This window comes from Antrostomus carolinensis, unplaced genomic scaffold (genome assembly GCF_000700745.2).
Source record: "Antrostomus carolinensis isolate BGI_N321 unplaced genomic scaffold, ASM70074v2 scaffold30002, whole genome shotgun sequence".
Classification (NCBI taxonomy): Eukaryota; Metazoa; Chordata; class Aves; order Caprimulgiformes; family Caprimulgidae; genus Antrostomus; species Antrostomus carolinensis.
The window spans coordinates 14871-39346 of record NW_010298146.1 but is presented as its reverse complement, the minus strand read 5'-3'; the positions used below and the strand labels follow the sequence as shown (position 1 = coordinate 39346).

The window sequence follows — 24476 nt, the reverse complement described above, 5'->3', positions numbered from 1 at the left end:
ACATTCTGTGATTCTGTGGCTCATCTCTCTGGGATAGGAACACGGCCTCAAAACTACATGTGCACCTGGCCAGGAAGGGGAACGTTGAGGCTCTGGGCATTCCTTACACAAAAGCAACCAGCTAAAGGTGATGGAGAAACAAGAAGCTGTGGGTACCGCGTACCGGTTTAGATAAACCGACTGACAAGTCCCGTTGAACCACCCGCAGTACGGGTCCCTGGCCAGCAAGCAGCTGTCACAGTTGTTACGGTACACCCTGCACATGTCCATCGGTATCTCCATGACTTTACTTGTTGAGCCAACATACAGCATCGCCTGTGGGAAGAAAGCAGAGGGGCTGATCATCCAGGCACTGTCACCACTTTACGAGTGTCTAGCACTTCTTCTGCAGCTTCCCTGTGATGCTGGGGTGGATTTCACCAGCAGGGCTGGTAGATCTCCAGGCAATACAGTCATATGTCCCTATCATGGGAGAGGAAGCAGCCATCCTTTCCCCACCAGCCCTGTGTATAAGTTTATTCCATCAGTGACAGCAGTGTTGTCACCTCTGGGATGGAGCACCAGCGCTGCCTCTTTTCATCTACCAGCAAAGCTGGACAACAAGAGGGAAAATGCTGGGGGAGGAGAACACTGTGCTGGGATTTGACCCAGGGAACAAACAGCCTCTTTCTTCCGTCACCTCCAGGAGAGGAGGCATCAGAAAAGCTCTGTTGCCCACTGACCAGACAGTTACCCAGGACTGGTGACACCAGCCCAGCTGTTAGGATTTAGCAAAGCACGCTGTAGGATCCCTCACAAACCCACCCAGAGGCTACTTCCTGATCCAGAGGCTGTCATTAAACCCTCTCTTTCCCCGCCCTCCCTGCTTTTAAAGCTACCCAACCCACTGTTTTCCTTTCTACGGAGCAGGTAGAGACCCACCCTCTTGTGGTCCAGGATCATGGACTGGATCGGGTCCTTCCTCGGGAAGGCCTGGAGCTCCATGATGTTCTGCACCCCGTCTGGCAGCTCCACAATCTTGTGGATGGATCCCTTGTCTAGAAAGAAAGAGAGAATAGCGCTGATGAAGCATGCTGAGAGCAGAAAGGCAAGGCAGAGGGGCTGCAGGCAGGGGTGGGGAAGCCAGGCAGAGAACCAGCTCTGCCTCCAGCCCTTGCTGTGGCAGACAATACCCACTCTGCAGAGCCAGGCTTGACTGGATTCCTCAAACCAGCCACCCAGAGAAGACCTTTCTCAGAAGGAGCCAGCTTGCTCTGGAAACCATCCCCCAGACAGCAGTGGTTCCCACAGCAGAGCTTTGTCATCCTCCCAGTCAAGAGCCATGAGGAACCCCTTTCCCATCACCCTTCGGGACCTGGCTGTGCCTGCTTTGCTCAGCTGCGCTGTAACGGCCTCAGCAAGAAAAACCAACCGCTCTGGAGCTCCACTCTGCTTTGATCACTGCTCTGTTCTTGCATGAGCCTCATCTCACCACTTGCCCGAGGCTGAAACTTGGGTTTTTGCCTTTCGGTTTTTCTAATTAAACTGACCCCCCTCCTCAGCTAAACAATTCCAAACTGGTGATTTAAGAAAATGAGTCAGTTTGGTGGAAGGTTGGAAAGACAGATCTTAAGGGAACGTGCCTTAGGAATCCTCATTGTTTACCCTCCTTTAAGTACTTCCATGGTTTCCCCTTCCCAAATAGTCACTCCCTTCTCCACCATCAACCAGGGGGAGGTGAAAGATGTGACCCAAGGTCAGGTAGGGATTAGGACCCCCCAGGTGCTGGTCCTTGCCTCCATGCCTGCCCCAGCGAGGGTGGGCAGCTGCCCTGCCAAGCCCCGCATCTTGGAGCAAGCTCCCTGGTGGGACTCGGCAAGGCTTAGCTACATTTAAGCTAAGCCTCCTAGCGAGACAAGAACAATCTGAGCATGCGTGGGCCCTAATCCAACCCAGGCCACCTACCAAGAGCTGTCTGCATCTTTTAATCACGGACTGGGAAACAAACACCCTAGAAAGTCCCTCCGCAAGTGTCAATGAACAAACTTCAGCACAGAAAAAGAGATGAGCACAGCTGTAGGGAGCAAGCCCAGGGAGCTAAGCAGGGTTAGGGACCTTTGCACCTTCAAGGCATTGAGTAGCTACACCGTGTGGGAACCCAGGTAGCCGCCTGACTTTGCTCACCAACTTTTTGCTCTGCCATCCTGTCCACCTGCATCTGAATTGCTTTGGCCCAGCTCTGCAACATCTCCAGCTGCCCCAGGACCTCTGGCAGCTGTGATCAGCTGGCTGTGTCTGCAACCAGAGGTGCTGGTCTCACAGGAAGTCTGCGCTGCTGCACCAGAGCAAGCAGGGCCAGGAGATGACAAAGTGGGTCCCTTTGCAAAGGATTTCTGCTTGACAGTGTAAAGCTGCACCTGGGGAGAGCTGTGCTACCCCTCTCTTGCCCTGAAAACGCTTGGTATGAGACCTCCCACAGGCTGAAGCAGCTCAAGAGGGTAAATCCCATGCGGTGGGATTCTGCTTTCAGCCTGTCTTTGCCTATGCAGCCAAATTGGATGTATTTAGCTGTACTGGGACTTGGCAGCTCTTTTCTGCTTGACAAACATATGCTGAGTTGGGAACACAGCCCCTTACTTCGCTCTGCACTGGGGGTCTCGTCTGCTTTCCCTCTGCTCCCTGCCCTCAAGGGGAAAGCAAACCCTGGGGGGACACCAAAGGGAATGGTTCCCAGTACCTGTTGCCAGATAAAGCACATTGTAGTGACGTCCATCACCTGCAGAGACCTCGTGCACCCCAATTTTCTGGTAGCGGTGCTTATTGTGGAATAAGGGGCTCTTGGTGGGGGAGAGGGGTTCAACCCGGTCCTCTACCTCAGGGTGGCTGTCAGCTATCTTGAAGGTCTCGCTCGGGGTGTGCTGTCCAGAGGAAACGCACTGTGGCGAGAGGGGACAAAAGGCACAATCAAGAGTCAGACAGGTCCCTGGGGATGAGGCTGGAGGGCAGAAGAACAAGGCAGGGCACAGCACAGACACCTCAGCCCAGGGGAGGATGCCCAGGCACGGTGCACAAGCCTGCTCTGGGGGTAAACCACAAATCAAATCCTGGGGCTGCTGTGATTGTGCCCATGCCAGGTCCTACCACCCATCTCCCCTGCAGAAGTCACAGTTTAGGAGACTCACACTCTGTCACCCCCCACAGCAGCTCAGAGCAGCCTCCCTCCACGCCGCTGTCTGCTGCCAGGTCAGTGGTGCACCCGTAACTGTGGGGCTGGGCTGCAGGTTGGCTTGGTGAAACCCATGGGGGTTCATAAACACAAGGCAAGACATTGTCCTCCAGCATCACACACGAGAGCTCGCAGAACTGTTTGCTGAGGCATGCAGGACCTCACCTCCCCTTGCTTTCTATGAAGGTGTTGGTCCTTATCCAGCCTCCTTTTGTTTCCAGCAACAAAGCTGAGATCCTTCCTGCAGTGCCTACACAACCTGCCCCAGCTCTCAACTGGCTGCTCAGTGGTGGGACAGTCCCATCACCTGTCCCAGCTACTCTGACAACTGCAGTGGCAGAGCAGGGACCAGCTCTCCTGGCCTCGGGAGGCCTCTCCACTTCACATGAGCATCTTTTATCACTTACCTGCCCAGGCTTGATCTCCGGGTTGGGACCATTATAGCCTTTGAGTTTGGATGTCCGAAACACATTGTCAATGTCCTCAAAGGAATAGACGCAAACAGCAGAGCTTCCCCTGAGGGAAACAAGGCAAAGACAGGGTCAGGGAGACATTGGCTGTCATCTCTACAGCTGGGGCATGGTTGCATGCATCACACCTTCACTGACTGTGTTCACTCTGGCTGTTTTCCACCCACATGCCTGCCAGAGAGACTAAAGGGCTGAAAGAAAGGATTTGGCCCATGGGACAGAACATCCTCTCATTTTGCCAAGACCCTCACCAGGTGTTTGTGAAGAGCCCATAGACTTTGGAGTGCCGCCAGTTACTCGCAGGGACAAAGAAGACATCTTGCAACCAGTTGAAGTTGCCCTTGGTGACCGGGTCAACACAAATCAAGCTGGCCTTCAGGAAGGTGGTCCACTTGGAAGCAGAAAGTGAACTGGTTCCCCCTTTATCTTCCTGGAGGAGAAGGAAAGCAGGGAGTCAAGGTTTGGCAGAGAAGAACACCGAGTTGCCCCCTCATCCAGCATCTTGGATGGATAATTGGGAAATGCTCTGGAGGTGTATTTGATGATGGCCACTGCAACAATCGTGTATCTCTCTTAACATCTCGGTGAGACAGAACAGGGCTTTCTCTCCCCTACAGGCAAGACAGAAGCCAGAGGGTAGGAAAGCCAAAGAACACAGCCTGCCCCACATGAACTCTGTGGCAGAAGAGAGAATTGAGCCAGAAGGGCCAACTCATGTGCTGGTCATACCAAGTGAGCTGGCACATCTGTTTGCCACCTTTGTAACACTCCTGCCTCCCCACCATACACTGTTCCCGTGCTACCTTACACAGCTGGGCCACGCGGGAGATGTTTCTGGGGGCCTCAGGACTCTTGTCTGGGTTGTCTTCACGAAAGAAGTAGTAAATCTTGTCCTGGTAAGGCTCTTCATGCCTTAATGTGGTGGCTTTGACAAACTGAGGGTCTAAAAAGGGAAGTGAGCCATCAGAAAACCTTGGTCTGAACATTCATGTTTCATCTGAAAAGCCACCAGCAGGGACCAAACCAGCGTGGTCTGCAGCTAACCACTCACCCTCAGACAAGATGAGGAATTATTATTAAAAATTATCATATCATATCAGGAGCTATTGTTGTAGAGGAAGGCTCCCTCGGTGGGAAGAAGCTGCACTGCTGTTTGTGTTTGCTGTGGAAAGCCCAATGATGCTCTTCCTATTAATACACCATTGCCACAGAAGGCATCCCCAGCAGCAGCAGAGTCCCTCTGAGCATCATTAGTCAGCATCCCCATGGCAGGGAGCTCTGTGTAAGCACGGGATCAGCCTCATGCCTCTGGGTTTAATCTAGTTTGTTTACTGGTGCCCTGGTTGTCCTCTGCCCTGCACATACAAATTCTGTTTTGTCCTGGTGTCGTTTTGATTTGATTTTTGTCTTTGACCAGAGGTTCAATAATCTCCCATTCCCCAGTTCACCGAGGAGGCAACATAAGCAGCTCACAGAAACTGAGGAGGGTCCTCTCTCTCTATTCCCCATCCTGTCCCATACACAGCTTAACATGTGCCTGCCTCAAGGTCTCACCCCAGCTGGGGATTTGGAAAGAGTTACTGCCTGGAGTGGAAGTTGTTCTTCCTGTTTCCATCACAGCACAGCAGCTGATAGGCACCTTTACACAACCATATTTCCTCCCAGCATCTGACAGGGGACTTGCTGCCATTTCTCTCCATTTCCCCATCTCCTCACCCTGAGCAAGAGGAACTCGCTTGTCTGTTGTTTTGTCCTAAAAGCAAAGGGGTGAAATTCCCCCAGCTGGCAGCAAGAGAGCTGGAGGGAGCCACTGGGTCCCTCCTCACCAGCATTGCAGATGGGGACTACGTTGGCTGCCTCCACAGCTCTAGGGGTGACCAAACCCAAGCAAGAAGCTCTAGAGCTACACCCCAGCTGGGCAGAGAGGATGTACCCCTCCAAGCTGTGCTGTGTACTTATGGCCCACAGTTGTTGACTGATAAAGTCTTATTTAGCCTGGTGGGGTGAAGTGGCAGGTCCCACACCTGCAGGATCTCCCCATACTCACTCTGCATCACCGTGTCACTTGTGTAGAGCTCTCCACCACCTCTCACTCGTCGGAAACGGGGTATCTTGCCATTCTGCTGGCTCTTCTTGATGGTGGAGTAGATGTCATGACCTGTAGGATAGGAAGGCTCATTTGCAGTAGGCTGTTTCCAGAAGAAGCAGAAAGGTTTGTGAGAAGAAAACAAAGAACCAAGAACTATCTGGGCAGATGGGCAGGCCAAGAAGACTCACAGAGATGGTGGACACAGGTCAAGAAACCTAGTCCTCATTACCTAGGACTAAGCAGGCCTGGCAGAACTCCTCCAGGGACCTCTTTCAATCTTTTTCCTTACAAGGCAGCAGGGATAAATTCTTGCTCTGCATCTAGAAGGGAGCCCCATCCCTCGCTCTGCCAGGTCCAAAGCAGTGAAGTTACTGCAGGAACCTCCTTCCCCCCTGTTTCCATTGCACTCTACCCTCCTGCACAGAGACTCAACCCCCCGGGCCCTGGACAGGTATAAACCACCTTGTGCCATGTTCTGTCATATAATATTTCCAAGAGGCAAAAGGAAGAAGTACTAAGGCAAATCACCAGCTAGAGCAGAGGGACAAAGACCTTGGAGCAGCCCAGGAGCCCCTTTTCACCACAAAGAGCCTAGCATCACGACTGAAAACACGCAAGCAGACAGACTTACCATCAACAACGACGAGGGTATTCGAGTCAGGGGTGAAAGGAGCAATACCTCTCCCATCCCACGAAGTGCTCTCCTTCTTCTGTGTCTGGGGAAGGACAGAAATGGCCCCTTAGAAGTGTGGTAAGTGCAGGGGACCCAGGTGCCCACATCCATCCCTGGGGCAGGAGGAAAGTAGCTCTCCTTGGCTGACACAGCCCCAAACAAGGGAAGGACACAGCACATCTTTGAATTGGCCAGGCAGAACCCCTGCTGCAGGCAGGAGGTGAGGAGAGGGGGATATGACAAGTGAGCACCAAGGTGGCATGTACGGACCCTCTGCTTACACAGACTGTCCCATGGTGTCACAGTAAGTAGCCCAAGGGGACTGGCATTTGGGCATTTCAGGATCAGGATACCATCTTACAGATGGAGACAGCACAAAACAAAACAGGAAAAGTGCTTTGCTCTGGTCCCATCACAGGTGGCCACAACATACCAAGTTCCAGCAGGTAGGAGCGCAGGCACCGGTCCCACACACTAACATCCCATCTCCATACTTCTCCACTAATGTGATGTAATTTTTATTGTCCTCCTGCAAGGAAAAGAAGAGGAGCATGAGCAGCTGTGAAAGGTAGAGCGCAGCCCCACAGCTCCAAGCCCACAGCCCTACCAAGCACACTGCTATGGGGCTTCTTAGCTTTTTCATGGGTTTTAAACCTATGGAGGAAACTGCTGTCATCTCATCTGACATTCTGCTCCACAGGCACTGGAGGTCTTCACCCAGAGACAGCATGTGAGGAGCATACACAATTCTTTCCCCTGCGGTCCTTCAATCCAAATCCTCCAACCCTCAGCCTGTTTCATCACAGGTAGGACCTACCAGACTCCCAGACATCATGCACTGTCCTTCATTTTTCACTGGGAAGTCTTCCTAGAATAAAAGAGAGAGACACATGCTTTAGTTCCTTCCTTCTAAAAGCCGAGTAACATGGGCTCAGTCCCATGCACCGCACACTAGTCCCTCTCTTATCAAGAAGCAAAGCAAGCATGTTGGTGAGAAGGCCATTAAACACTGCAACACAGCCTTTCCCCCACCTCAGCATCTGAAAACCTTTGGGAAAGCAGGGCTGGATCTCTGAGGGCCTCAAGGTGATGAGGAGAAGTGGGGATGCAGAGCCAAACCAGCAAGCATGATTAGCAACCAACCTGGGCTGCTATCCAAAGGATTTTGGGAGAGGATCTGTTGTTGTGGGGAATGTGTGGTGGCATCTGAGGGTTGGGAGACTTGAACCACACTGTTTCTGGGAACAAGAAGGGAAGCATCTAGGCCATCTATTGCAACTTCAGCAACCCAGTTGTTTGGTAAGGACAAGAAGAGGTCATGAGAAAGCCAACTGGGAGGGTTTTCCTGCTGTATAAACTTAGTGTCCAGCTGATACAGAACTTCCTGCTTTTGAGGAAAAGCAGCCTGGGCTCCAACAATGGAAAGGGATGGGAATATAGCTTCTCCTCAGTGATGTGAGTCTGAGCATCTCTTCCCAGGCTAAAGAAAGGGTCCTTCACCAGAAAAATCTTCCCCCTAGGGCAGCAAAGACCTCAAGGGGATCACAGCCTGGGAAGAATCCACCCACAACTATTGTAGGAGACTTCTCCCTTGCTGCAGCCATTCCTCATATTGACATTCCCAGATGGATGGAGCAGGCTGCGCACAGATCAGACCCTTCCAGGCCTGACTTTGCTGCTGGCAAAGATACTGAGCGAGGTATCTAGCTTTTGGGCTGCGAGATGGATGCTAAACACTTTCTTACATGGTTGCAGGACCAAACTTGCTAGCAGAGCATCCTTACCGTGTAGTTCTCATAGGTTGCAAAGTTGTAGTAATAAAGCTTCCCCTCTCCTCCAATGTAGATGGCTGAGCTGTCTTCTTGATGATAGAAGACCGGGTACTTCTCACTCCTGGGAAATGCATACTCTTTCGCACCTAGGCACAGCAGAGGAGACACTCGTCAGGGGAACTGCAGCTGACTGCAGAGAGCAACCACAGCCAGCTCAGCCTGATCAACTCTTTCCATGTTCTCCACACAAGTGATGAGAAAAACAAGGACATGAGGCTGGGGGCCCTCCGGGATGGCTGGGAGCCCCCCAGGATGGCTGGCCCAGCACCAAACAGGCAGGAAGAGGCAGCTCCAAGGCTCAGAGCTGAGCTATTCTCCCCTTGGTCCTGAGGGACTAGAGAGCTGCACAGTGGAGTTGGTTCTGCCTGGCCCCTGCAGAGCTGTCGCAGGAGGAAGAGAAACTTTGCTGCAGGAGCTCTTGTGCAGAGCAGAAGCTCAAACTCACTCAATAACTGGCTCTGCAGCAGCCAGGTGAGCGTTGCATTCCCACCTGCTCTAATGGCTGAGTGCCTCCTGCCTCCCAGCTTTGAGATGAAGGGCTCCCTCCCCTCTCTGGCCATCCTCTGACAACTGCTCCAGACAACTGCCTTGTGGATGTGGCTCCTGCACCCTCCTGCATTTGACACGCCCGCAGCTTTCTGTGCCCCTCTTTAAGACCTTGTACATGCTTAATTGGAGCTGTGACTTCTTATCTGGCTGAACAGGAGAGGAGCTGCTGCACTGCCTTGTAGATGTGGGCCTGTCTCCCCGTGCCCACGGGCTAAATTGTCCCCACCAGGCATAGCCTAGCATCACATCTCTCCCCTCCAGCTGCACTGTCAGCATCCTCCCTCAAAAGGCCAGGAGGGATGGACAGGGTTTGGAGACCCTACATGTGACAGGGGAAGCGTGCATGTAAAGCAGCAACTCATGCCCCAGACATGATCAAGAAGTGAGTTGCAAGACCTAGGACACATGTCACAACTGGTAGCTGCAGACGAGCAGCTTTCCTCTCCCAGCTGGGAGGAAGAACTGCCTGTCCTCCCCTTTTTCCTTCCTCTTTCACCTCCTGGCATTTCTAGCTCCTCTTTCCTAAAAGCATCCCCCCTTCCCCTCTGCGTTGCCAGCCCAGGTGTGGGAGGTTGGCCCTGCATTGCAGTGTGAGCCTCCTCTCCTGGGGCCTTTGCTCTCCCTTGATAGGTTCTCCTGGTCCTGCATCCCCTCCAGGACAGTGCAGCCACATCTGGGCATCTTTCAGCAGCCGTGCCAGGGCCCAGCTCCAGAGCAAGGTGCAATGCACGTGGCACACATGCGCTGCCGTAGGCTATTTTATCCCCTACCATAGTCTGCAGCAATGACACGAGAGGAATTGCTCCTCTGAGCAGGGGGGGGCCAGAAATCTCTGCTCAGGACTGACCTCTGCTTAGCGTGACAGGGCACTCCATTTTCATGTCTCCCTCTTTTTCTTTTTCCAAAGAAGAGGGCCTCTCTACTGGCAAGTGCTGCTGCTCCCAGCAGACAAAGGCTGCGTCTGCCTCGGGAGCTGGCTGCCTGCACAGACAGGCAATTAATCAGTGGCACGTGTCCCTCTCTATTTATAGGGGCACTTGGCAGGACAAGCAAAGGACGATCTTTTGCCCAGCGCTCCCCCTCTGCCCTGAAGCAGGCTGCATAGGGGTCCCACCAAGGCTCCATGGAGCCAAAAATAAAGAAGACTTATTGGAGTTCACTGGGGCTACTGAATGTCTGCTGGATTTGTGGCTTTTTTCTCCACTCCAGTATGCTGGTCGCACTTCCTGAGGGTCTCTAATCCTTGCAGGGTTAAACGGTACCCAGGCAGCAAGGCTTTCCTATCACCAGCTTGGCTAATGGTGGCTGCTGCCTGGTGATGGGAAACTCAGCCAGGCCCACAGGACTCTGTTTCACAAGGGCACTTCAGCTGCCAAGAGAGAAGGTGGAAGCACGCCATGGTACCGAAACCATCGCTGCTTCTCGCTAACGCAACACCTCCGGACTGCCCTTCCCCTGCACTGCGGGACGAGGGCCACGGGGCGGGGATTCAGCAGTCGGGACCCCACAGCCAGAAAAGCCCAGCTGGGTGACAGTCCCTGCCTACTCCTCATCCCCCCCCCAGCTCTACAGTCTGTCCTCTCTCCAAGGACGTGGAGAAACTCCTGAGCATGTGCTTTGCCTGCTGGAGAAGCTGGCATCGAGTCTTTTCAGAGTGACTGTGCAACTCATTTGCCTAAGTGGCCCTACAAGCAGGATGCCAGCTAGTCATGCCAGCTAGCCCAGGCATCTCATCAACCACAGACTCAGTCTATGCTTGCCAGGGAAGAGAAGACTAATCCTCTTTTCACCAGCCCAGCTCTCAAAATCTCACCCAGCAGCTCTCAAAATCTCCCTCTTGACTCAACCTGCAGAGCAGGAGACCCTAAAGCCCTTCTCCCCCATCCAGCAACCTCTGCCAGCCCGACCCATCCCCAACACACCGCAGGCAGCTCTGGCCAGACTTCAGCAAACTTTGCTCTTGTTTTCAAACCTCCAGCCCGGCCCTAAAGTTAATCCAAGAAAATATACACCTGGAGCCATTCCCCACCTCACCCTTTTGCACACTTCAGCCCCATATGACCCAATTATCTTTGGTTTAATTCTGAGGCTTTTTCATCACACTGCCTCAGCTCCGAGAGCCATGCCAACCTGCAAGGACACACTTCTCTCCAAACACTCAGAAACAAACCAGCCCAAAACAATAATTTGGTTGGCGCCAACATATTATTTATCCTACTGCTCCCCGGGGACAGCACTGAATCACTAAGCTGAGAGTAAACAGCTCTGCTAGCCAGGGCTCAGGAGCGCGTTTGCAGCTCCAGCGCTGATTTAACTTGATCTGGAAGGCAGCCTTTTAAAGGTGCTTCCGTGAGCGTACGCTGGGGTCCCTCTGCCTTCACGCCAGCCCTCCAGCTGACCTGCAAAGCTGGCCCTCAGGCCTTACTCTGCCTTAAACAGCTTGGCTTAGGGAAGTTGTTTGATCCCCTTCACCTCTGCTTCTCATCCGGCAGGATCAGGGGGAGCAGCCCTGCACCCCGACACCAGGACCCTGGGGTATAAAAGGCTTCAGGAGCTGGGTATGATGAGGTAGAGGGCATCTAATGGCCTACACTATGTCCCCAAAGAAGGGGACATGCCTCTCCTAGCAAGCCCAAGGCTGCTTTTGACACTGCAAAGACAGGCTCACCCCTTTGGAAGGGGGAAGGCGAGACCCTGCCACCATCCTCCCTCCAAAATCAAGTCTGGAGCTTCAGAAGACATAGGGCTTGTTTCCAGAGCCCTGCTAACCCCAGCAAGTCCCTTTGCCTGGCATTTACTGCCAGCCCCACCATCAGCTCGCAAATCAATGGCACAATTGTCAATTGAAATGCTAACCCCAGTCTGGAGGAATGAATGGGAGAAAGAGCAGCTTTGTGCTTTGCAGGAGTGATGGAGAGTACCACACCAGATTGAAGAAGAATAATATTAAATGAGGGAGGAGAAGGGAGCCCGGTACATCTCGGAAGGATGCCTGCAGGGTGAGGTAATGGAGGAGGAGGGAAAGGAAGAGGGAGATGCTCTGGATGGGATGAGGGCAGAGAGATCTATCCTAAAACCCAGAGAGCGATGCAGATAACAGACAGAGCAATCCTGCTTCCCATCTGACCAGGTCATAACAGGGTGAAATGGGCTGACCTTGCCAGATCCTGCTAGGGCAACCCCAGCTTTAACCACACACCAAAGGGCCCTCAGGCTCCTTTGGGGTTCAGTAGACCCTTAAAAGCACCAAGAGCTGGGGCAGATTCTGGCTCTCCCTAGCCCCATATCAAGGTCTGGCTCCCAGAGCATTGGGCAGGGGAGGAACATGCTCCCCACCTCCAGAAGAGATGTCCAACTAGAGAAGCAGCGTGAGCCTGCACTCTTGTTGCAGGCAAACTCAACAACCCAGCTCTCATGCCAGCTAGAAGGCTGACTCAGCCATGCTGGTCTTTCTCCCCTCTGCACTCCACGATTCCCTAGTCTGGCAGCTGGCTCTGGCATCCCAGACACTGAGCTTAGTCACCGGTTTGCATGGCTTCCAGCACTGGTAGCCAGCGAATCTTTCTGGGTCTACGATTCACTGATGCTGGAGGAGGATTGCGTCTCCCTAAAATGGACGTGACTGTTTGAAACTGTTCCGCTGCCAGCATTTTAAAATAAGTAACTGAAAATAAAGGGAAGGAAGACAAGATAAGAACCTGCTGCTTCCTGGGAGCAGCACTGATGTAGATGCGAGGCAGATCCTTTACTTGCTGCTCATAAAACCCTTGTTTAGTGGGACCTCCTTGGAATATCAAGAGGGGAGACCAGGCAGAGGATGAGATTTATCTGTTCCCCACCATTACCCCCTCCACACCATGGGTCCTGTGCTGCCCTGAACGTGGGAAGCTTAGCTTCTCCCAAGCTCTCCTGCTGCTGCTGTAGGACAGGGATGTGGGGCTGGGCTACTTGCCAGGATTGCTAAATGGCAAGATGGGATTTAAACTGGTGCAGCACCGAAGATCATAACAGCAGCGAACGCAGCCAACTCTCCGGCGACGCCACATTCCCCAACACCCAGACAATGCACCCAGGGACTCTTCTCCCTGTAACACATTACAACGCTGTCAGTCATCACCATGACGCATCCTACCCTCCCCGGCATGACACCAGTGACACCGTCACCTGCTCTCCTGTCTCTAGGTCTGACAGCAGGCACGTTCCGGTCTGAATCACCACAGATCCTTTTGGTTGGATCCTTTCCTGCTTCCCTCCTTCTCCAAACAATTTCTCATTTCCCAAGTTTTATTTCTTCCTTCCTTTTTGAATAGAATGAACCAATTACAACCTTGATAGCGGCATGTCCCAGGCTGCTGCAATCTGACTGGGATTGGCTCTGACATCAGAAAGCAAAACTGCCTTCTTAACACTGACTCAAAGACTGGCAATGTGGTGGGTCCCAGAGGTTTTGTCCCCTACACCTGTGCCAGGAGCACCTCATCCCTCAGCAATGTGGGACCAGCCATGAGTCAGGGCTGACTGTGTGCTCCAGGCTCCTGCACATTGTTCTGCTTTTGGGAATGAGAGCGCCATCCCAACCCGATGACCTCGATCTCTTCCACTCCTCCTTTCCCAGCACACACAGGATATGTGACAAGCAGTCCAGCGTGGGCAAACTGGTTTCCCTTTAAGGACTGGGAATGCGATACAGGCTCAGTGCCTTAGCCATGCACTTCGGGGTCAGGACTCTCGGTCTCAGCTCTGACATCACTCCACAGTGTGGTTCCAGTTTTGCTGTTCCCTCAGGCAAGACCTAGAGGACAATCCCCAGATTTCCTACCTGTTGGGCCATGTACCAGCTCCACAAGCCCCACCAGGAGATGGTTCCCCCTGAGGGGAACACAGGGAGTCACACTGTCTACCCCAGAGAGATGGAGATGTGCCATGGGTCCCCTCCATCCATGGGAGAAGGGCTGGACTGAACCACACCGCTCCCATCCAAGAGCCACACGCCGTCTGTCTCCCCAGCTCTGCCACAGATGCCGGCAAGAAGCCAAGATGCTTTTTTTTTTTTTTTTTTTAATGATGATCTATAAATTCCTAAGTTGAGACATTTCAGAAGGAGGAAGTATGCCTCCAGGGAGCTGCTGCGCTCACTGAGCAGCTAGATTTTCCTTCCTCTGACTTTGCCTGGAGGGAGCAATGTGACATAAGGAAACCTCAGTCAGGCTGATGAGGTGGTCCCCAGAGCCCAGCTCACCCACCAGCCGTCCCCTTCCAAGGGGATGGACACCTCAAGCAGTCTGACAGGCTTCCGGGACCCAGCAGATTCTGCAGAAACAGGGTTGGTTTGTTGAGGGTTTTTTTAAATAGGAACAATTTGTTTCTAGATGACACAACCAGAAGGGAGACACTGGGGGGGTTTTGTTCTGATCTGCTATGGAATAATTGAAAGGTTGCAAGTTGCAAGATCTCCAACATGCTACCGTCCAGCACGTCTTGCGGAAAACGATATGCTTTTGTGGGAGGCATTTCTGAGAAAGGGGCAAAAAGGCAATACAATGAGGGAAACCACTTCCTTCTCATTGCTCACAAAAAAACCTGGCCTGGTGTTCCTTTCTCTCCCCAGCTTACACCACCAGCACACTGCTGAAGGATTTACCTGTGCCCCTGGGAGCCAGGGTCCTTAAAGCCACCTCTCAGTCCTTAGGAAGCAGAGGCATGGAAAGGCTGGAAAACCACCCCTTGGGGAACATGCTTGGTGTACAGGGCAGCCCTGCACTATTTTTGTTCAACCTATGTTCCAACATCACTCATTTCTCAAAGGAAGTAAAATAAAAAGAGCAGAACCAATACAGTCCCAATCCCCTATAGATTTCTATCCCAGAGAGCTCCCTCCAGAGCCCTCCCAGGCCATCTATCATCCTTGTCCCCCTTTTGTGCCCTCCCTGTCCCCTATCTATTCAGCTTGGCATGACACAGTGGACTGGGAGCATGGCCATGAGCTGGTGCCTGGCACAGAAGGGGTTTGTGCTGCCTGCCTTCCCTTCTCCCTCACTGTCTTTTCAGGATGTTCGCAGGGACCCCTCCAAAAAATTCCTCTGCGGTATTAAGTCTGCCGTGAGCCAAAAGGCATTAGGAAGCAGCAGCAGAAACCAGGCAGCCAGAAAGAGTGCTAAAAAATGTCTCCTTTAAGATCAAGTCCAACTGAAACGATGATCCCAAGAGCATGCATGTGCCCAGAAAGGATAGAGTAAGTAAAATGGTTTCCCAGAGAAGGCAAAGTGCTTTCTCATCAGGTCGGGGCAGGTAAAAGCCCTGACCACAATTTTCCCATGCCCTCCATCCTGTAGAAAACGCTGCAGTTTGGTTCCCGAAAGCAGCACAGCTGCATGCTGCTCTCCTTTTCCATCTGTGACCATTGTCCTTTCCATGGAGAACCAGTGAGGCCAATACAGGCAGCCCGCAGCAGGTCAGAGAGCATCAGGAGGATGTGTGACCCTTGCTCAGGGGTCCACGCACTTGTGCGAAACCCAGAAGAGGTGTGAAAGCACGGAGGGGAGACGTGCAGCTGGGAAGCCCACATTACTCAAACCCAGACCTGATGGTCTTACACATTTCACTCCTCTTTCTTATTTTAAGTTTGCAGCAAGTCAGAGCGACGGGTTTAATCTGTTTGGTATTTCTCATTCTGTCTCTCCCCCAAGACAGTTTAGAGACGAGTAACATTTAATCGTCTGCCAAGAAACCTCAAGCTCTCTCTTCTCACACCCCTTCCTGACTGCTTCCAACTCCCTCTAAGCACCCCTCTAAAGGAGGGAGCAAAGCCATGGATGAACCAGTAACCTCCACATCCCTTTTTCAGCGGGACTTTTCCACTCTCAGCCAAGCTACATTCCCCGCTGCCACCATACAATGCTTCCTTTGGCTTCTTCCCCAACCGCTCCCAAAGACCCTGCAATCACAGGGTGCTCATGTGGCTGCTTTCTGCTGCCCTTGAGAGATCCCTGCCATCAATAGCAAAATACTCCGGAGCGGAAGAAACAATTCAACCCACATTACCAGGGATACATCCTACAAAAGCTCTCAGCCTGTGCGCAATCCAGATGCCCGGGAGGACCACGCTAGTATGGAGAAAAAGGCTCAAGCTCGCAAAGTACACTCTAATGAGACAAATATGCTTTCTTAGAGTTACACTACATAAGGCAAATATTCTGGTGCATTAATGATTTCCACTCTATTTCTGGTAAGCTCCGGAGCACCCTGGCAGGAGGCAGCAGTATTAAGCGTAGGGGTGAGTGAGGGCAGGAAGAAAAAGAAAAAAAACCTCTCAGTTTGGTAACCCAGCTGCTGGGCACAGGCATGCCTGCTCAAAAGCTCTTTTGAGAGCTATGCAGCCTACATCCCCTTTACTAAGGGCCTCCAAGGCAGAGCCGGCAGCGGTCCCAAACGCCCACTCAACAAGCAACAAAAGAGACCCCCTAACCTGCAGCCGGGAGGGAACAAGCCTTGAATTCAAAATTCGTGAACACAAGCAGCACTGCAGGGCTCTGCTGACTTTGCTTGGAGCCTTCAGAGGGTACTTCATGCACCAGGAAATATGGATTTCTCCTATTTAAACACAAAATGACTATATAACAGGCAGTGTTTTCTATGCGTGCTAACACATTACTGATATCCCCTGCTTGCTCACACCCCCTACTCCCCCCAAAATTATGCAGCTCTGAAGCCTGTGCCACTGCAAGATGAGTCCAGAGCCTTTGATTTCACGTGCAGCTAGTAGCAAGGCTTGTCATCTATCAGGTACATTTTTCCCTACCAACCCTGAAGCAGAGCTGCTCGCTGCACCCCTACGGATTGCAGGTGCTAAATTTAGAGCCAGGTTTTGTGACTTTCCAAAAGTCATTCTCTGTAATGACAGTCCCGAGCTGTGCCATGTTCCTGCTGGGGGAACTTTGGCCTGTGGTTATAGTATTTTATTATACGGCCACTGGAACGACGGCAGAACAACAGAAGGACGCTTTTAGTAGGAGAGGTGCTATCTGGAGAACATGGTTGCCCCTCCCACTAGGAAGATCAGTTTCCAGAGACTGATTTATCATAAAAAGCCTTCCAGAATAAAAATTGCCCCGAGCACCTCTATGCACATCCACCAGCAAAACACCCACTTTACTTTTTAGCTTAATTGGCAGCCATCTCCCGCCTCCCTGCTGCTGGTTAGCGCAGGGCAGCTAAGAAACCCTTCTCGGGCACATGCCCTCTTCTCCCAGCACCGGGGAGGCCATCCAGGAGCTGGGAGCAGGGCAAAGGGACCTGTGCAGTCTCCCACGGGGCCTCCAGCCTCTGCAGAGGTTTAAAGGCGGAGAAAAATCTGTGGCTCCAGAGCGAGGACGAAGTTTCAGTTCCCTACAGAAAACAGAGGAGCTTACGCACGCAGCAAGGGGACTTTCTTGCTAGACTGGGAAGGGCCTTGTCGTGCTCTTTGCAGCCCTCCTACCTGCTGCTGTAGGCTTCCCACCCCTGTAAAGAATACCAGCTAGGTTTCAGCCCCACAGCCGTATGGGTTTGTGCTGAGGAAGGCCATGCAGATCTTCCCAGCATGCCCTTTCTGCCCGCTCACCCCCCACCAGCAGGAACACACAATACCCATTCTTCTCACGTCCATCTTTGGCTGTAGCACCACATGACTCAGACTTGGAAAGCCAAACCACTGCATTACTGCCAGTCAGCTGGAACCAGACTCTCAGATCAGACTTTCCAAAACTTGTGTTATTCAAGATACCAGCAAATCCATGGTCATGGTTGTTGTGAGCAGGTGTCTGGCTGGGATTATCCACGCATTCCCCAAGGAAACTCCTACAGCTCCATAAACTTGCTATGCCCTCTCCCTTCCAGCACTCGCATGCCCGATAGCAGAACAGTTTAACCCAAGTGGTTAATTAGATGTGGAATCATAGCTGCGTGAGGACACTGACACCAGTTCACAGGGTTCAAACTGGGGACTGGATATTTATAGCACTAAAGAATCAGAGTTGTCATTAAGGGCAATATTAGGTCTAGTATACAAAGCCTGTTGCTCCAGGTTTAAGCTGCTCTGAAATGAATAGAGATGGTGGGAGATGCTTCTGCATCTACCTCCTGTGGCACTTAAGGCATTTCTCTGTCACACCGGACACAGTTTGACACAGCCTACTACACTGGGTGGAGCTGGGATGGAAAATAAGAGAGTGCCCAACAGGAGGAACAAGTCCTGTTCTTGGAGCAACCAGGAATAGCCACACACCATAGGATGTAACTCAACAGGAAAGACCTGGCTGCAAAACAAGCAATTTCCTCCCTCCAACTCACCTTCCAGCCCTTTTTCTGGATACAAGCTTCTTTAAAAAGCATCTTACACTCAGTACTCAGATTTAGTTTGTACTCAAGTACTCAGGATAAGATTTAGTTTGTGCTACCTCAAGGCACTGAACCAGACTATAACAACTACAGAAAACCTCCCCCGGTCAACTTTATGCAATTCTGACCCTGAATCAGCCCAAGGGCTGGCACAGAGCTGGGCAGCAGGTCAGCAATTTGCATCTGGCTCTATTTCCCAGCCTTGAACATTTCAGTAAAGCAGCCACAACTTTTATTAGTTTGCCCATGCCTGTTGTTTTTGTGTCACGCTCTTGCAACAGGAGGTGGTTGTGATTCACTTGGTTTGTTTGGTTTTTCTTTTTCAATCTGTGCAGAGCAAAAAATATTTCCAACCAACATTTTATGATACCAGCATCAACCCACCCTGTAAAAATGAGCTGTCTGCAGAAAATAGCATTGCTGGGAAAGTGAGAAGCTTTCTCCTGGAAATGCTGATGCTCTGACAGCTTCATGTGAAACTGTCCTACAAAGAAGTTTCACACCTGTGGGACCACAGCTCCTGAGAAAACAGTGATGCTGTCATTGAGGAGTAAAAGCTGGTGCTAGCACCACAGTCTCTTGTTTTGCCACTGCTCTCCATCACTACGAGCTCAGCCTCACCTCTGGTCAGCTCTTCTCTTCCTTTGCTAGCTGAACACATCACTGGCAGGCAAGCAGAGCTCCTACAAGAGTTCTTCCAGCACTTGTGAGATGCTTGCCAGCACAATTTTCCCAGTGCAAGGAGAGGCAGCTGAGCTTAGCAAAGCCCAAGAGCTACTACGGGCAGTGCAGACAATTTCCAGGATCTGCCATTTCAACTCTCCCCCATGACCAAGGGCAGGCTGGAGCCAGTTTACCCAGTTGAGGCAGCCAAAGGTCAATCTATCTCTTTCACTGGGAGACCCATGTATTTCCTGTGAGCTTAGAATCCACCAGCTTAGAATTGGTCCTCTCCAGTTTCCAGCCTCATCTGTTAATGAGAAAGAGGGGAATAATTAAACTACCAGACCCCATCCTACCCCAAGCCGCGAATGCAGCCGGCAGCCAGAGATGGGATGAGAGTTTGTCTTGAATCTACACACACGCAGGTAAGCAGGGATGAGACCCTCTTAAGTGTGGCAGTAACTAAAAATGATTTCTGTCCTGCACCAAAGGCCCCAGGGCTTTAGGAACCTGACCCAGCCCTCAAGCTCCTTGCTGTCCTCGCAGCTCTCCCGATGCTCGGTGACTTTCCGGTCATGAGACAGCCAGCCTGGGATGTCACTCTCCTGCTCTGTATAGAAGCGCTGTATCTGCCCGCTCGGTCGCCCATACAGCTCTGACCAGCCCCGGGACACAGCAATCTCCCTCTTTCATCAGAACAATAAACAGGGTATCTGTGCTGACAAGCAAAAGTTCAGTGTGGGATGCAAAAGCACCTTATCAAAGCAAAGCCCAGCTGGTCAGCGTTTAGTTAGAAAAATACATAGAGGCAGGGGGAGGACAGAAATAAAAGGGAAAGATAAGCAAGAATGCAGTGTGCAAGGTTGAAACACTTGTTTCTGTACCAGCCCAGGCTGTTAAGGCTGAACTCACTCCCACTCTGCAAATCCTAACAGACAGGGAACTTGTCATTTACAATCTTCCTTCATTAGAACAACGGGGAGGGCAACAGCCAGAAGACACCCTGACCCATCTGTGTGCTGGGCCAAAGGGGAAGGGGGGCAAAGCCCTTGTCAGTAAAAAGGATCTTACGCACTTCAGATGTGACCAGTGGTCTGGAGCTGACCTCAGCCCTTTGCTCCAAGTGTCTTTCCCCTAAGAGGAAGAAATCCTGCAGAGTCAGACATGCTTTCAGATAACTGCTTACCCAGCTGGACCCCAGAACTGCCACCTGTGCTGGCTGCTGGAAGGGCTCCAGCAATCCCTCACCCTCCCTTCGGTGGCAAACACTCCTAAGCACATATTGAAATGGAGCTGGCTGCTGGTGGGGGAAAGTGTATCCCTTCCTCACACCCTCCGGCACAGTGCTGCAGCATCAGGGAGGCAAAATAAAGGCAGAACAGCAGCAGTGGCCAAGGCCTCGGGGCTGGCTTCACACACACACTGCAAGCGGAGAAAGGCAGATCTGTAGAACACAGTGCTCCAGCCACCCACCACTGCAATGCCAAGTCCCCGGGACTGTGAAATTACTTAAACCCAGGCAGCTCCAAGCACTGAGACCATCTGACTCTGTTTCTTTGTCTTCAGAACTGAGCTCAGGATCACGTCAACTAAGCCCAGCTATGGTTTTTTTTTCCTCAGTTTGCAATGTCCCCTCACCTAATTCTTGCTACACAACTGGACAATGAGGAACCACACCGTGAAACAGCAGAGTAGTTCAGGCTACCTGCAGTGAGGACAGGGCTCTCCCCACGTCTGGTGGGGTGGTGGTGAGGGGAGTAGGCTGAGAGATGCAGCTTTGCCCAGCACCAATTTCCTCCTCTCCCCCAGCACCACAGCCTGGGGAAGGATCCCATGCACATATTCTTCCTTTCTGGAGTGAGCTGGGTTCTAACCAGCAGCAGGAACTTCGCCCCTTGCCCGCAGGGCTGTAACATCTCAAGGTGTCTTTGCAGAGGCTTCATACCTGGTGCTAGTGATGGGCTGTGGCACGTGAGAAATTTAATTACGTGAAGAGCTGCCAGCTCCCGCAGAGCCCAGGACCGAGGCCAGCACTGCACCACGGTGAACGCAGCACACCAGGCCCAGCCCCGGCACGAACAGCCACACAAATGTCCCATGCTGCCGCTCTTCTCCATCCCATTCCCAGCCTCCAGGACCAGGGCTTGAGCAGCAAACCAAGCCCTGCAACCCTGTCAACCCTGCAGCGAGGGATGAGCCTCTAGATGTGGATGCAAACAGCAGCAATGTGCTGATCTGCAGGTTTTACTAAAGATGCTGCGCTTGCCTTTCACTGTGCCTGGAGCACTGGGGAAGTTAGAGGGCTCCCTGCCACCCACCATGTCCCTTTTGCCCCTGTCCCATTTCTTCAGCCTCCCCCACGTTCTCCTCCTCACCCACAGACCCACTTCCTAAAGGGCAAAGGTTATATAGAGCAAAATGCAATCTGTTAAATAGGACACAGGACTGACTCTTAATGAGAGTGCCACACAGCTACCTCTGATACCTCCCTAACTGGAATCCCTCAGCCTGTGTCCCAGCTAAGCCCTCAAAAAAAAAAAATAAACCCCCAAACACAACAGAGAAACAGAGATAAGCAGAAGCTGATCCCCTTGCAGGGAAGTGTCCTAACACTAATTGGCTTTGGTGTTTGTTGGTGACAGATCCTCGCTGGGTTCAATGCCCGGAAAGCCACCCTCTGACAGATGCAGAGGGAGGGCCAAATGACTGTACTGCATGTGCATGTCAAGCACAGCTCACAGAGACAGGTGGAAATCAACCACTCAAGCCATCTCTTCCCCTTCGGCACAGTTTTACTCCAGGACAGGCATTTCCAAACACACCAAGCCCCCAAAATTCAACTTTTCCCCTGCCTTCCTAAGTGGCACAGGGGAAATGTCTATGGAGACACACATGACCCCCATCCACTGTTCAATCTCAAGCTCCATACCTTCTCCCCGAGTTGCATCCCCTTTTCTGAGCTTCTTCATTTGCCAGCAGATAAAATAAACAACACAATACCAGGAGCAACCTTCCACTGCCCTCCCTGCCCGTGCCTCTCCCCTTTGTGCAATGGGCAGAGGCCACCTCGGAGCCACACACCCACCACCCTTCCCTCTGCTCCTGGCCCTTCATCCGCAGGCAGCAATCGGCCTGAAGAAGGACATAATAAATAACAGCAGAAGAATAACAGATGGCGCAGAATAAACCACGGGAAATTCGTGTCCTCTGAAGTTGTCGGCGAATAGGAAACACAGAGGAGCTGTTGTACTGCAAAGCAGCATGAGATCTGCAGCTTGGCTGAACCCGCCAGCTTAGCCAAACACCAGAACCGCTGGGGACAAGACGGGGTCTTTTGTTAAAGCCTCCCTAGAGGGTATTAATCAAAAAGCTTGGAAGACACATGAGAAAAGCAGTAAACGTTAGTCTGCTCTTTTCAACACACGAAGCTTGGGCTGTGCTCTAAGCTTGCTCCTTGAAAACATTTCTTTGTTCAGTTTCTGCTAAGATTGGATCAGATTATAAGTCCCTGCGTGCCATTTCAGATGTACATACTTTCTCAGAGAGCAGAGATCTACAAATATTTACTCACAGAGCTCATTTGCAGCTAACAGGATAAGTACAGATGAATAAAGAAATTAACTGTATTATGCAAATATACTTCATTTCTCCCTGCAAGTTAGAGGAAATGGTTACTGTGTCTGCTTCAGGGCTTTTCGACAGCCTTCAATACACCCAGCTTGTAGGAAAAGGTTTTTAGAATATATAAAGGAAAGGACTTGGCAAGAAGAAGGATCTAAAAATGTAATTAAAAGCAATCAGGGAAGCCAGAAGCCCCTTCCTGAGATCACAGGCATTTTAGCTCACTTGAATGAGAGACAAAAGTCTCCTCAAAGAGACAAAAGAAATAAGAAAAGACTAACTCTTCTCAAAAGACACGACATGGGTAGAAAATACCCGGCACAGGGAGTAGCTGTCCCCTGCAGACACTGCTGCATCTCAAGGTTGCAGCCAACCGCAGCCCTGGACTTACCTTGTGGAGCCGTGATGATCCTGGGGTTCACCTTGGAGTGCCCCGCTGCCCACATGGCCAGCTGGCTGACCCACAGGGCCACCAAGAGGGCAACAGGCAACCTCCTGCCCATTGCTATTTCTTCAGCAAGCAGGGATCACAAGCTTGTGAGGCTGACAGCTGCATCGCTTGCCTTATACAAGCGAGTGGGCAGCCAATGACTGAAACAGAGGGCGGGACTACATTTAACTTCTAGGAAGCAAACCTCATAAAAAAAAGACCCAAAGCAACTCTTCTTCATTTAGCGCTTCATCTTCAGCACTTGGCACCTGCAGGCTTTTGATCCCCCTTTTTTTTTTTCTCTTTTTCTGTGAGGGAAAGGTGGGAGTCCAATGGCTTTGTTCACCTTCAAGCTGCGGCTGATCCAAGCCTTGTAATCAACTTATCACAAAGACTTGTACGAGGAATATTAAGGCTGATACAAATGAAATAAGAATGAAAATATGTGTAAGAACACAAGAAGCCACAACAGACCAAGAGTGCAGAGGCCGATAACAAAGGATGCCGCTCCCAGTCACTTAAATAGAGGGAAGTGTCGAGGCCAGAAAGCTGCGCTCAGACATCCAGGCAGCAGGAACAGCTTGCTAACAGAAGACCCTGCTCTACCATCAGGAAGATGCAGCACAACTCTTGGGCCAGCCCTCTTCCTGCTAGTGCTATAATAAGATAATAACAAAGGGCCACTCCTAGCAAAATAAGCCACTGCCCAAAAACTCAGTCATCATTACAAGACAGGAAGAGTACAAGACATACCAGACACACGTTCGACCAGTCAAACTCGCATCCTGGTGCTTGCGAGAGTGGGATGACATCCCACAGCACAGGTGGAAAATCCACTTGGAGCTGGAGTGAAGAAATACTCCCTTCCCTAAGATCCTGTCCTTACTTTTGTGATGTTAACATTCTCCAAAAGAACGGGATGCTGAGCACACCCCCCTCACCGGGCTGGCCTGCCACAGGGATGTGGCACAACCTTTGGAACGTCACTTTGCTTTGCCAAACCTCCCTGTGCTCCTGATTCCCCATTGGGAGGCCAGGAAGGGCTGACTGTCTTTGTGAAGTGCTGTGAGGTTTGTTAATGAGAAGAGCAGGGTATTACGTGCAAGGAAAGCGAGGTCGGACGTGACCAGAATAGGAGAGCCCCATGGGGAACTCACAAGGATGAGAGACACAGCTGCATTCTTTCAAGTTGGTATTGAAGCTAGACCCAGGACTGCCCTGCTCCTGAAAGAGATGAACAGTGGCAGGGCAAGGGGGGCATTTTGGAGGAAGCAAAAAATTAATGAGCCAGCTAATGGTGAATTTTAAGGACCCAGAGGAATTTCCCACCAACTCTAAGCATGGGGTTTTATCTGTGTCTTTAACCAAATATCTGCTTGGGTAATTACAGTGTGATAACACACAGATCATCTCTGGTTTTTCACTTTTGGACATGGTGATTCCCAACCTTGAACCATTTTGTATTGCTGCTCACCTCGAAACAACCACCCATTCCAACCCCGAGGTGGTTGTATTTCTCTACCTGCCCCATTGCTCCCAGAGGTACTAAACCCCACTATCTCCGGTTTC

General features: G+C 51.6%; 1 protein-coding gene across 1 annotated transcript; it reads right to left on the bottom strand.

The window, feature by feature from the left end:
• Positions 1-156: 156 nt before the first annotated feature.
• Positions 157-22980, bottom strand: SEMA7A (semaphorin 7A (JohnMiltonHagen blood group); the record flags this gene model as incomplete). Its single annotated transcript, XM_010162362.1, has 12 exons — positions 22869-22980; positions 8222-8355; positions 7255-7305; positions 6871-6966; positions 6396-6480; positions 5723-5833; positions 4479-4618; positions 3927-4105; positions 3613-3721; positions 2717-2915; positions 922-1037; positions 157-315 (listed from the first exon to the last, which is right to left on the bottom strand). Coding segments are annotated over exons 1-12 (1491 nt in total), but the record flags the coding sequence as incomplete, so codon positions are not given.
• Between the last annotated feature and the right edge of the window lie 1496 nt (positions 22981-24476).